A 12532-nucleotide genomic window follows, 5' to 3' on the forward strand; every position below is an offset into this window, starting at 1 on the left:
GTCACCAAAACCAAGGAACTGATTATGGCCCTGAGGAGGAGGAAACTAAGGGTGAATGAAGCAGTCCTCATCAGGGAATCAGAGGTGGCGAGGATCAACAGCTTTAAATTCCTCAGTGTTACCATTGCAGAGGACCTGTCCTTGGCCCAACACATAAGTGCAATTACGTAGACAGCACGGCAGCACCTCTACTTCCTTTGAAGTTTGTCTAAAACTGACAAACTTCAATAGATGTGTAATGGAGGGTATACTTACTAGCTTCATCACAGGCTGGTATGGAATCACCAATGTTCTTGGACAGAAAATTGTACAAAAAGTAGTGACTATGGCCTAGTCCATCACAGGAAAAGCCCTCCCCTCCATTGGGAGCATCTGTACAGAGTGGTGTCGCAGGAAAGCAGCATTCAGCATTGAGGACCCTCACCACCCAGGTCAAGCTCTCTTCTCACTACTGCCATTGAGAAAAGGTACAGGAGCCGCATGTCTCACACTACTAGGGACAGTTATTACCCCTCAACCACCAGGCTTTTGAACCAGTGGGAATAAAGTCACTCAACTGTTTCCACAACTTGTGAACTCACCTTCAAGGACTCTGCATCTCATATTCTTGATTTTTTTCTTTATTTTTTCTTCTTCTTTTGTATCAGTCTTTTGCACATTGGTTGTCTGTCCTACTGAGTGCAGTCTTTGATTCTAGTTTGGTTCTTGAATTTACTGTAAATGCCTGCAAGAAAACCAATCTCAAGCTTGTATATGGTGATACAGTATATATGGACTTCGATAATAAATTTACTTTAAATTTGACTTGCTAAGTTCATTTTGTATTTTGTGCGTGTGTGCTGAAGAATCATCTGCAGAATCTCTTGTCTCTATACTCAGTAACGTGGCTCCATTTCTACCTTTCTGTACTTGTGGCATAGGGATATAGAACAACAAAAGACTCCCTCACACAAACAACAATACCTTATTGCAATAAAATACAGATTTATTTGATGAAAGGAAAATAAATAACCCATTTTACCCTCACAAATAATAGTTCAGGCCAGCTGAAAAAGTGCATACAATTTATGGACATATCCATAGAATTAGGCACAGTGGATTTCAATTCAGATACCAAACACAGGATCAACATGTTGCAATTTCCTAAATGTTGATAGAGTCCGATTAATCTTGTACAGCACAAAGTCAGGTGCAAGAGCTTGATATTAAAATAGTAGCAGAGTTTAAAGTGATTTTTATGTAACAGTAATTTTCCAGACATACACAAATAAAATTGTGCAACCCTTCCACACCCGTCTCCCAGTGTCACCTCCACCCCCTCCCTTCTCCCACCCCCCCCAAGATAGCATTGTCCTATTTTTAAGTGAATATCTAACTTGTAGCTGAAGAAATTCAAATTAAAAAGTGTTTATTTTTATGAGGCTCTTCATGCCCTCTATCAGCTTTCAAAAGAAATAAGATTTGAGAAACATCAGATTTCCATGGAGTACCTAAAAAAAACACTAGTTCAATTGGGAAATAGCATAATTTTTTCCTGTAAACCACATTTAAAAAATAATCAAATTCAAGTGTAACTTCAGTTAATGGTTTTGTACCGAGTTATTCACACGCTAGAATTTTGTTGAATGGAATGTCACTTTTTTTTTAATGCTTGTGCTAAATTGTGAATTTCAACCTAGAAGTCAGAAGCATAGCAGACAGCATTTTTGATTTTCAATATTCATCTTGCATAAATAATTGTGGGCAACAGGAATAGGTATAGCATTTGTCACTTACAGAGGAAATGATAGCTCACATGAGTTAAATCACAAAATAAGTTTTATATTTGAAGTAGTTGTCTTGACTGATGAAAAACTCTGGCCAATTCCTATGTTTATTTAATCAGGATTGTTTTTATACTTCACTTGTTAACTTGGATTTTAATGCAAATCCAGTTCATGTATGTCCAAGTAATCATTTCCCAGTCACTGTTTTTCGATATTTAAATGTAATGGAACATAGATAAGGCTCTGAAGGTTGTATAGGACAAAGAAAATCTATACCAATGCAGATTGATGCATGGTTAAGATGAGTTCCACTGAGATTGTATTTTGACACGGACAGATTTGTAACTGTGGGCCAAAGCCTTGATTTCTTTTTCGTATGTATCCTCAGGACATAAGCATTGCTAACAATAGGTGTTTATTAACCCTGGTTGTCCAGTCTTGCCAAGCCACCTCAGAGTGAAGAGGTAACTAGGATCAGTTTGGTTTGTTTAGCTCAAACCTTTCCTTTAACAAAGGAACATTAGAGAGGCTATTCTTATGGCAATCCAACCAGCTGTCCCTAATACTAATTTTAATTAAATTTTGATTCCATTTGAACACATGCCTTGGTTCATTAGTCCTGATAACCGCTCCAGCAACATGCTATAGTTATTGCCTGTTGCACTGAACCATTGTATGGTATCGTTTAGGAAAATAGTTGTGCACCCACCAAGTCTAACCAGCCTGTTCCTTACGCAGTTCCCTCATCTGAAACTAGCCTCAGATAATAGGATATTGGAGACTTCTTCTCACTTGGATCAATTCCAATTCAATGATGCAATTAAGTGCAGATTGCTCATGAAAAACCTGGAGAATGTGCTTCCTCATTCATACCCAAGCTTAGAACTTTCTGTAAGATTAAATCAAGAAACACAAAGGTCATATTTTTATTCAATTTCTGTCATTTTGTCTCAAGTAATTTGTCTTAGCAGAAGGATTACTTCACAACTGCATCCCATCACTGCAGCAGAATCTCTTTAATTTATATAATTTAAAACAAGAAAAATATCCTTTTTAAGTACCAGAGCTACAGTACAATGAAAACAGCATCGTGGAGAAATTCTTTTATGTTATTTCAAACTAGCCAACATATTTTTGTATCAAGTATTTTTGTCATCCCACTGATTACTGTATAAATTAATATAAGAAACCAAAGATATTTTTATCTTCTTCCTGACAGAAGAGTAGGAAGATGGCTCCACAGCTGTGCCTCTGTAGTGCAGTGATGCTGCCACGCACTTCCTCTTCATCTGTGCTGATTTGGTGGCTTTAAGGCAACTTTTGGCTTGAAACCATTCTAGCAAAATAAAGAGTAGCTACAATGACTCTTCATATTAGATTAGATCGTAATACAAAGCGGTAGGCTTTAGTTTATACACTGACGTTAGCAGTTCTTTCCTCATCATATGCTTGTGGCATGGTGATGCAGTGGTTTATTCTCCATGTGCTAAGGTTTGATCACAAGTTTGGTGCAAAGTGTTCTACCCGTGATCACACCTCAGAGTTCAAGCAAGTACATTAATTGGCAAATGGAGACGACCTCTGTGTAGCTAAGGGCAAACAAATAAACATCACAATCGCTGAGCATGTGAGGAGGTAGTAAGTTGCAGGCCAACGGTGAAATATGAGGGGAAATAGAATGGATGGGTTTATTTAGCTGGAAGCTATTGTGTACTTGATGGACCAAATGGCCTCTCCTCTGTGCAAGTATAAACAATGATACATATTTCTCCCTTTCCCATTTCTCTAATCACATACGACACCTAGAAGATGTTTCCTATAGTGGCAGAGTCTTTGAATTTGCACATAAACAGATTTTGGAGCAACAGTGTGTGTGATCCAACACTGATTCCAAAATCAATCCTTGCTGATTTGGACTGCACAATCAACTTAAATGTCCATAAAACATTTTTTAGGTTTTAAAACATTGATAATTAAAACTGATTTTTTTTTTCATTTTATAGTTTAATTGTACACATGAGAGATTCTGTAGATGCTGGAAATCTACAGCAACACACACACACAATGGTGGAGGTACTCAGCAGGTCAGGCAGCATCTATGGAAGCAAATGGACAGCTGATGTTGTGGGCAGAGACCCCTCATCAGGAATTCTCAAGACTCTCTACATCTTGATGACAGACCCAAACATTTCCCCTCTATCACCACCTTTACCTGCCTGGCAGAAATGGTACTCACTTTCAGCTCATCCTACTTCTGCCATCGATGCTCACATAAGTACCGGCTATACCTGACTGTTTGTTGGCTTCATGAAACAATCCCGGTTTCAGTAGCATTCCCCAATTCTTCATCAGTTACATTGCTGAATTCATGGATGTTGCTTCCTGCACCAATGTGTAGCTTGTCAACTTTATCAACCTGCCCACTAACTTCCACCCCACTCTTAAATTTGCTCAGTACATCTCTGAAACGTCTCTCTCCTTTATTGATCTGTCTCATTCTCCAGAGGCAGATTATCCACTGACATTTTTCACAAACCCACTACCTCCCAGATTTATGACCATTTAGACAATAGACAATAGACAATAGACAATAAGTGCAGGAGTAGGCCATTCAGCCCTTCGAGCCAGCACCACCATTCACTGTGATCATGGCTGATCATCCACAATCAGTACCCCGTTCCTGCCTTCTCCCCATATCCCTTCACTCCGCTATCTTTAAGAGCTCTATCTAACTCTTTCTTGAAAGAATCCAGAGAATTGGCCTCCACTGCCTTCTGAGGCAGAGCATTCCACAGAACCACAACCCTCTGTGTGAAAAAGTTTTTCCTCAATTCCTTTCTAAATTGTCTACCCCTTATTCTTAAACTGTGGCCTCTGGTTCCCCCAACATCGGGAACATGTTTCCTGCCTCTAGCCTGTCCAATCCCTTAATAATCTTATATGTTTCAATCAGATCCCCTCTCATCCTTCTAAATTCCAGTGTATACAAGCCCAGTCGCTCCAATCTTTCAACATATGGCAGTCCCGCCATCCCGGGAATTAACCTCGTGAACCTACACTGCACTCCCTCAATAGCTAGAGTGTCCTTCCTCAAATCTGGAGACCAAAACGGTACACAATATTCCAGATGTGGTCTCACCAGGGCCCTGTACAACTGCAGAAGGACCTCTTTGCTCCTATACTTAATTCCCCTTGTTATGAAGGCCAGCATGCCATTAGCTTTCTTCACTGCCTGCTGTACCTGCATGCTTACTTTCAGTGACTGATGAACAAGGACACCTAGATCTCGTTGTACTTCCCCTTTTCCTAACTTGACACCATTCAGATAGTAATCTGCCTTCCTGTTCTTGCCACCAAAGTGGATAACCTCACATTTATCCACATTAAACTGCATCTGCCCACTCACCCAACCTGTCCAAGTCACCCTGCATTCTCATAACATCCTCCTCACATTTCACACTGCCACCCAACTTCGTGTCGTCTGCAAATTTGCTAATGTTACTTTTAATCCCTTCATCTAAATCATGACCAGGTCCCTGCCCTTCTGCCTTTCAATAAACTCATTGGGGTCGTAGGGCTCGTCTGAGCTCGTCACCTCCACCGCAGACCTGTCCTGGTACCTGAAGTCCAACTTGCTACGTTGAGGCTTCTGGGTCTCGGAGAGGATGGAAGGGGTCACTGGTCTTTTCTTTTTGCCCCCCCTTGCCCTTCCGCATCCCCTGGAACAGCCTCCTAAGGGTGCTGGCTTTTTCCACCATCACGTTGTGCTCCTCGTACAGCGCCGTCCTGATCCATTCCTTCAGATGAAGGGATTTAGGCAGCACCTTACTTACATCCTCAGCTGTCCCATCCTGTCAGTTGAAAGGATGCTATTCCCTTTTCTCTGTTCCCCCATCTCTGCCACATCTGTTCTCATGATGAGACTTTCTGTTGCAGGATATCCAACATGCCCTATTTTTGCAGAAAAAAGGCTCTTCCCCTCCACTGCTATCGATGCAGCCCTCACATGCATCTCCCTCGTTCCTCACACTTCTGTCCTCACTCCTTCCATACCCACTTATATAACAGAGATAGAATTCCCTTGTCCTCACCTACCTCCCACGAACCTTCACATCCAACATGTTCTCTGGAACTTCTGCCATCTCCACTAGGAACATCTTCTCCCCCTCCACAGGTATCACTTTCTCTTGTCCACCTCTGCCAATCCCCTTCCAGCCTATAACCATGATAATTGTTATTCTTGCCCCTACACCACCTCCCTCATCACAATTTATTGTCCTAAATAGTCCTTCAAGGGAAGGCAACACCTCACATATGAATCCATTGGTGCAATTTGATCCTCTCTGTGTAGTCTCCCCTACAGTGGTGAGACTCAACGAAGATCGAGGTGGAGGGGTGAGAAGGGATTGCTTCATCAAGCACCTTCACTCCATCTGCCGTAACAGCCAGGATCTCCCTGTGGTCACCATTTTCATTCCACTTCCCATTCCTGCACTGACACAGCAAACTCTACTGTCACTTTAAGGCCGGACACAAATTTGCGGAGGAATACTTCATATTGTTTTGAGCCTCTCCAACCTGATAGCATCAACATCAATTTCCCTAACTTCCAGTAAGCACTCCTTTGTTCCCAATAACCCCCTTTGTTTTCCCTTATTCCTCTGACCTCTTTACTCCTTCCTATCACTCGTCAGCTCGTGCTCCTCCCCTACACCGCCCTTTTATAATGGCTACTGCCCCCTTTCTACTCCTGATGATGGGTCTCAAATCTTAACATCAATGATTCATTCCCCTCCATAGATGCTGCTTGACTTGCTGAGTTCCTTCAGTGTTTTCTGTGTCATTTTCATTTCTGGTCTGTTCCTTCTCACTGTCATGATACTTTGGAGACAAGTGACAAAATGGTCAAATTTTAAATTTGGAGTAAGGAATCTAATTGCCGGTGTTGTGATTGTTTTGAATAGTAATCTTCATCTCAAAATTACTTACACAATTATTGCAGACAGAACACTGAATTATCTAAAATGAATTTTTCTACCTTGTAACAATCAATTTTTAGAATCTGCCTTAAACATATGATCTAAGGTGTGAATGCTTTGGGTTTCTTAGTTGGGATAACCTGGATGGAGAGACCAGGCCAGAATTTGGATAAGTTTCTTAGTTGGGACAACCTGGGAGAAGGGCTGTGGACTGAGCTTGGAGATAGTTAGTGGTGGTATTAGTGGTTTTACTTAGAAGCTTACCGGTAGAGGTTTGGACGTTGCAATTGGAACGCCTGGTTTGACAGGAGGTACTGGAGGCTGACTCATAGGCTTTAGCAGCTGTAAAACAAGGTTATTTTGTTAGCATGCTCTAGAAGCTATAATCACTTCCTTCTGCTTTCTGCTTAATAGATCAGTTCTGATTTTAATAGATCATGTTATATTTCATGACATCCGGGATCAGCTGAGGGAAAAGGGCAGAAATGAAAACTAACTTCTGCATAATAACCAATTTAAGCAACTAAATGTTGTCACCAAAAAATGAAAATCACTTGGTGAGTTTTAGTGCGACTCATTGTTTAAGAAGAACAGAAGTTGGCCTTTTGGCTCATCACATACATGCCAACATGTTTTGCTTTGGTTGAGTGAACTTGGCCTTTTCTGGTTGAGTGAACTTGGCCTTTTTCCTTGTAGGATGAGAGGTGACCTGATAGAGGTGTATAAGATGATGAGAGGCATTGGTCATGTGGATAGTCAGAGGCTTTTCCCCAGGGCTGAAATGGCTAGCATGAGAGGGCACAGTTTTAAGGTGCTTGGAAGTAGGTTCAGAGGAGATGTCAGGAGTAAGTTTTTTGCGCAGAGAGTGGTGAGTGTGTAGAATGAGCTGCCGGCGGCAGTGGTGAAGGTGGATACAATAGGGTCTTTTAAGAGACTCCTGGACAGGTACATGGATCTCAGCAAAGTAGAGGGCTATGGGTAACCCTAGGTAATTTCTAAGGTAAGTACATGTTTGGCACAACATTGTGGGTCGAAAGGCCTGGATTGTGCTGTAGGTTTTCTGTGTTTCTATGTTCATCGGTTTCTGTCTACAGGTCACATTACTGCACTGTGAATGAATTAATGGTGGTGGAGAAATGGAGTAAATGGATGAAGAAATCTTACCGGTTTGGCCTTCAGTTCTGGCAGTGGTTTACATGGGGGAGGAGGTGGTCGAACCTGTTGGAGAAGAAAATGTTAGGTTGCAAAATTGATTTGGCCATAACTGCATTAAATTTTCTATCAATTTGCACTCATGGATTATCTTGTAGATCCAATAAAGTGGTTACACCCCAACTTTTATTTTCTTTAGAGATACAGTATGGATCAGGCCCTTCTGGCTCAGTGAGCCTCACCGTTCAGCAACCCCCAGTTTAACTCTAGCCTAACCACAGGACGATTTACAATGACCAACTAACCTGCTAACTGGTACGTCTCTAGACTGTGGGAGGAAACCAGAGCACCCGGAGGAAATGCACACGTTCCACAGGGTGGACATACAGACTCTTTGCAGAGGATGCTGAAATTGAACTCTGAACTCTGGAGCCCTGAGCTGTTATAGCGTCACGCTAAATGCTAAGCTACCATGGTACCATAAACGTAGTGTTTACGCTGAACATTATGATGAGAATTGTGCATCAAAGCAAAAGGGGTATCTCTGTTCAACACCTGATTGACGTTCCACTTATTTGCTTGGAGTGACAGGCCCAGAAATGCAAGTGTACAAAGCCTTCACAGTATTAGGAGTAGATTCACAATAGCACCTGGATAGAACTGTGACGTTCTATTGGCTATCTTAAATAACTTTCACTTAGTTTCACTTTGCTCATGATCAAAGTCCTGAACAGAAGATTGGCTAAAGTTGGAGCACGTGTACAGTAGTTGAAGGCAGGATAGTGACAGACGGAGGTGAAAGATTATTGAATGGAGAGCTGAGAGAAGAGGTAGTGTCTACTGCAGGCACTCCCCCCTCCAGCTACTTATAATCGACCTCAGCCGACAGGAAGATCTGTCACATTCTCCAGTCTATGAATGTTACCAATGCAGGTGAGATGTAAGCGAGGTGTGAGTATGTTTCAGGGACATCAACAAGCTGACTGAGTGGGCAATCATATGCCATTAATCTACAGGCCTTAACAATCAGGACTTGGGCTATATATTGTTTTTAGTGACAGCTTGTTTTTCTACTATCGTAACTATATGTGTTGTGTGTGACTACTGTGCTTTGTACCTCAGCCCTGCAGGAGTGATGTTTTTGTTTGGCTCTATTCATAAGATCATAAAACCTAGGAGCAGAATTAGGCCGTTCAGGCCATCTAGTTAGTTCCACCATTCCATTGTGGCTGATCCCAGATCCCACTCAACCCCATACACCTGTCTTCTCACCATGTCTGGATGGTTGTGTAAGGTTGAATGACAATTAAACTTGAACTTGAAGAACATGGCAGGTGGAAAATTAGGTAGGAAGACACCAGTCCATGCATTTCAATCAACATAACTGAAGCCCAGAGTTAAGTAGCAAGAAACTGGATAATGTTAATGTTGACATAAACTTACCCTTGAATGTTTAACCATTTTCTTGCATGAGAACTTGGTGGAAGTTTTAGAGCAGGATCCCCAGTCTGGGGTTCCAGAACCCCTCACTTAATGGTAGGAGCCCATAGCATCAAGACGATTGGGAACCCCTGCTGCAGAGATGCCACAACAAAGGAATCCGCGTGGCAACTTTACAACTTCTTGTATTGAGAATGAAATGTGCAGTGGAATTGGTGAGTCAGTGTGAAAAACTCTATACTAATTGATTAGATTGAGAAAAGCTAAAGTGAAAAGAGTCTGTGTTTCTAAATTAAAACCACAAACTCATTTGGATTAATTTGTACAATTTAAATGCTAGAAATTAACTCACTTTTGGATTTCTTGTTTACCTCACACCTGCTTTTGTCTGAAGTTGCTGTGGCATTTGTACAAAGCATTGGCAAATGCAATTAGCAGATACTGGAAATTCTTTATACCACTTTAGCATTTAAATTTTCCTTTCCCCTGCCATAACCACAAGATCTATACTGTATAAATTACATTCTTTATGTCCCAAATGAGTCTGATTGTCACCTTCCTGCCACATCAAACGTTAACAAGCTAACGACGGGCACGATTACACAAACAAACACTCACCGCTACACGTTCAGTTGGAACTGGTTTGGAAGGCGGGACAGGAGGAGGTGCACTTGGTTTCACCATTCGGTGCTAGGGTCAGAAAAATCATTTAAATTCCTCTCAGATTTGTCCAAGGTTTTAATACAATTGATCACATAAAAGCCTGCCAAACCTGCACAACAATTATAGTGAACAATACTAGGCATTTTAGTCAGTCTTGTGAAGCATCGCGGGTGGTTTCAATGATCTCAGTCGAACCTTAGAGCATGACTAGTAGATTCAGTCCTGGTTTTAGAGTCAAACAGCACAGAAGCAGGTCCTTCAGGCCAGCTCATCCATGGACACTGTGGGGCCCAGCTCTGAGCTGGAGAATCTCTATGATTTCTGCTCTCATAACTACCTGAGCCATCTGCATTGAACTGTATGTAGGATCCATTTATACAACTAGAACTATAGAAATCTAAATGTTAATGAATTAAGAATAGGAAACAATCCAGTCATCACAATGAAGATGCAACACGATTGTCAGCATGAAAACAACTACTTTACAACTGTAACCCAGGATATTACATTGCAGTTCTGAAATTCAAAAGTAATTTCTGTGAAATTTCTCAGAAGTGGTTTATCTTTTCTCAAGTGGCTGCCAGTGTAGGTTTGGTAAGATACTGCAGGGTGATTGAAATCTGAAGTTACGATGAAAAGTCACTGCCTCTTCAAAGATACTGCCTGATCTGAATTTTTGCAGCAGTTTTATTTTTGTTCTGTTAAAATTATTTGACAAGCTGTAATTATTGCATTAACCAAAAGGAAAAGCTAATATGTATTTGTAATAAATTTACAAGCATGGCATCATTTTACCTGTGATGACTTAGCTGTTGTGTTTGCAGATAGTGTCTTGATCGGATCTGGTTTTGGAGGCTACAATACAATTAAAACAAAAATAAAACAATTTGGTTGAATTTTTAATATAAAATTCCTGCCACCAAGCTTTACTCAAAAATTTTAATGTAGATTAATAACTTTAGATATTTAGGATGTTTACAAATCTTGTACCAACTGTAAACCTTCTTCTAAAGATTTTAGGACAAAGAACATAGAACAGTACAGCACAGAAACAGGCCCTTCAGCCCACAAAGTTGTGCTGACCCATTAAATTAATAATGAAATGGACAACTCAACTAATATCTTCTGCCTACACAATGTACATATTCTTCCATTTAACTCACAGTCAGTCATGTGCTTATCTAAGTGTCTCTTAAAGGTCCTTAATGTTTCTAACTTTAGATACCCAAGCAACCCTGAAGTCATGTCATGAAGCTTTTCCACGCCAATTTTTCCGAGGGTTGTGCAATACAGTGTAACAAAGCTTCTCACATACAGTTTTTCATATACCAGCCATCCAAATGGATGCAAACTGTTTATAAAAATTGGTTATTTTACAATCACGGTACATCTCAAATCACTAACTCTTCTGCTACGATGTTCAGACAGGAGTACTAAATCAATTATTTTTGTTCCTTAAGCATACTATTTTATGCATTTATGATAAAATCAAATGAATAGGAACTTTAGTGAGTGGATTTATTGTACATATAGAACTTGCCAACCTAAAACTACAGGCTATTTTGCCAGGTGGCTGTGGAGGAAAAGTCATTGAGAATTTTTAAAGCGGAAGTCGATAGGTTCTTGTGCAGTCAGGGCATAAAACGTGATGGGGAGAAGGCAGCAGAATGCGGTTGAGAGGGAAAATAAATCAGCTATGCAGGAATGTCAGAGCAGAATTGATGAGCCAAATGGCCTAATTCTGCATCTATGTCTTATATAGTTTATTATATGGGATAATGTTGTAACATCAAAATATACATGGTAAGTAACAGAAATTGATGTTGACTACTCTCTTTTTTTGAAAAAAAGATTAGAACACAGCAATTCCTTGAATTTTAAGGGAATAATAAAGCAGGGCCCTCTGGCACATCACACCATGTTTCTGAGGGATCATGCTAATGAAAATGGGCCCTCTGGCATGTCACACCATGTCTGACACGTCACACCATATCTCTGAGGGACATAACAGTGAGAATGGGTCCCTCTGACACTTCACCATGTCTCCGAGGGACATGTTATAAGAATGGACCCCTCTGACACATCAATGTCTCTGAGGGACATGTTAATGAGAATGAGTCATCTGCCACGTCATACCCATTCTCTGAGGGACTCGCTAAGGATTCCAACAAGGAGAGTGGTCTGGATTTGACTGGCTTGAACACTAAAAGTTATGGAAAAACTCAGGGAAGAGTGAATTCATTGGCCACTAATCCCATGCTCTCTCATTACTGTGTGCAATTTTGATGAATGAATCTACAGCATCTCCGGCAGGAACACCTCAATCCATATGGCATTGTCTAGCTCTCCTGCCAAAGCATGAACTTATTCTGAGAGTCAATTTGAGTCAAGGAACACTACAGCATAGAAACGGGCCCTTTGGCCCATCTAGTCCATGCCAAATCATTAATCTGCCTACTCCCGTTGATGTGCATCATGGCCTCCGTGACTGTTAGAATCAAACCCACATCCACCACTTCTGCTGACTGCTCA

At 41.0% G+C, this 12532-nt stretch overlaps 1 protein-coding gene across 2 annotated transcripts in view; it reads right to left on the reverse strand.

Annotated features, from left to right (window-relative positions):
* Positions 1 to 1343: 1343 nt before the first annotated feature.
* adam8a (ADAM metallopeptidase domain 8a) overlaps positions 1344 to 12532 on the reverse strand; it is a 69402-nt gene continuing 58213 nt past the window's right edge. The window contains exons 21-25 of one of the 2 annotated variants that reach the window (XM_063070302.1): positions 10796 to 10855; positions 9956 to 10027; positions 7910 to 7963; positions 7010 to 7087; positions 1344 to 3102 (exon numbers count right to left, since the gene is read on the reverse strand). In XM_063070302.1, coding sequence (XP_062926372.1) covers positions 3052 to 3102; positions 7010 to 7087; positions 7910 to 7963; positions 9956 to 10027; positions 10796 to 10855 — 315 coding nt within the window. In that variant the 3' untranslated portion in view covers positions 1344 to 3051. The remainder of the gene's footprint in view (positions 3103 to 7009; positions 7088 to 7909; positions 7964 to 9955; positions 10028 to 10795; positions 10856 to 12532) is intronic. The other variant, XM_063070303.1, reaches the window with a different exon arrangement.

The sequence above is a fragment of the Mobula hypostoma genome, chromosome 18, assembly GCF_963921235.1.
Source record: "Mobula hypostoma chromosome 18, sMobHyp1.1, whole genome shotgun sequence".
In the NCBI taxonomy this organism is placed as follows: domain Eukaryota; kingdom Metazoa; phylum Chordata; class Chondrichthyes; order Myliobatiformes; family Myliobatidae; genus Mobula; species Mobula hypostoma.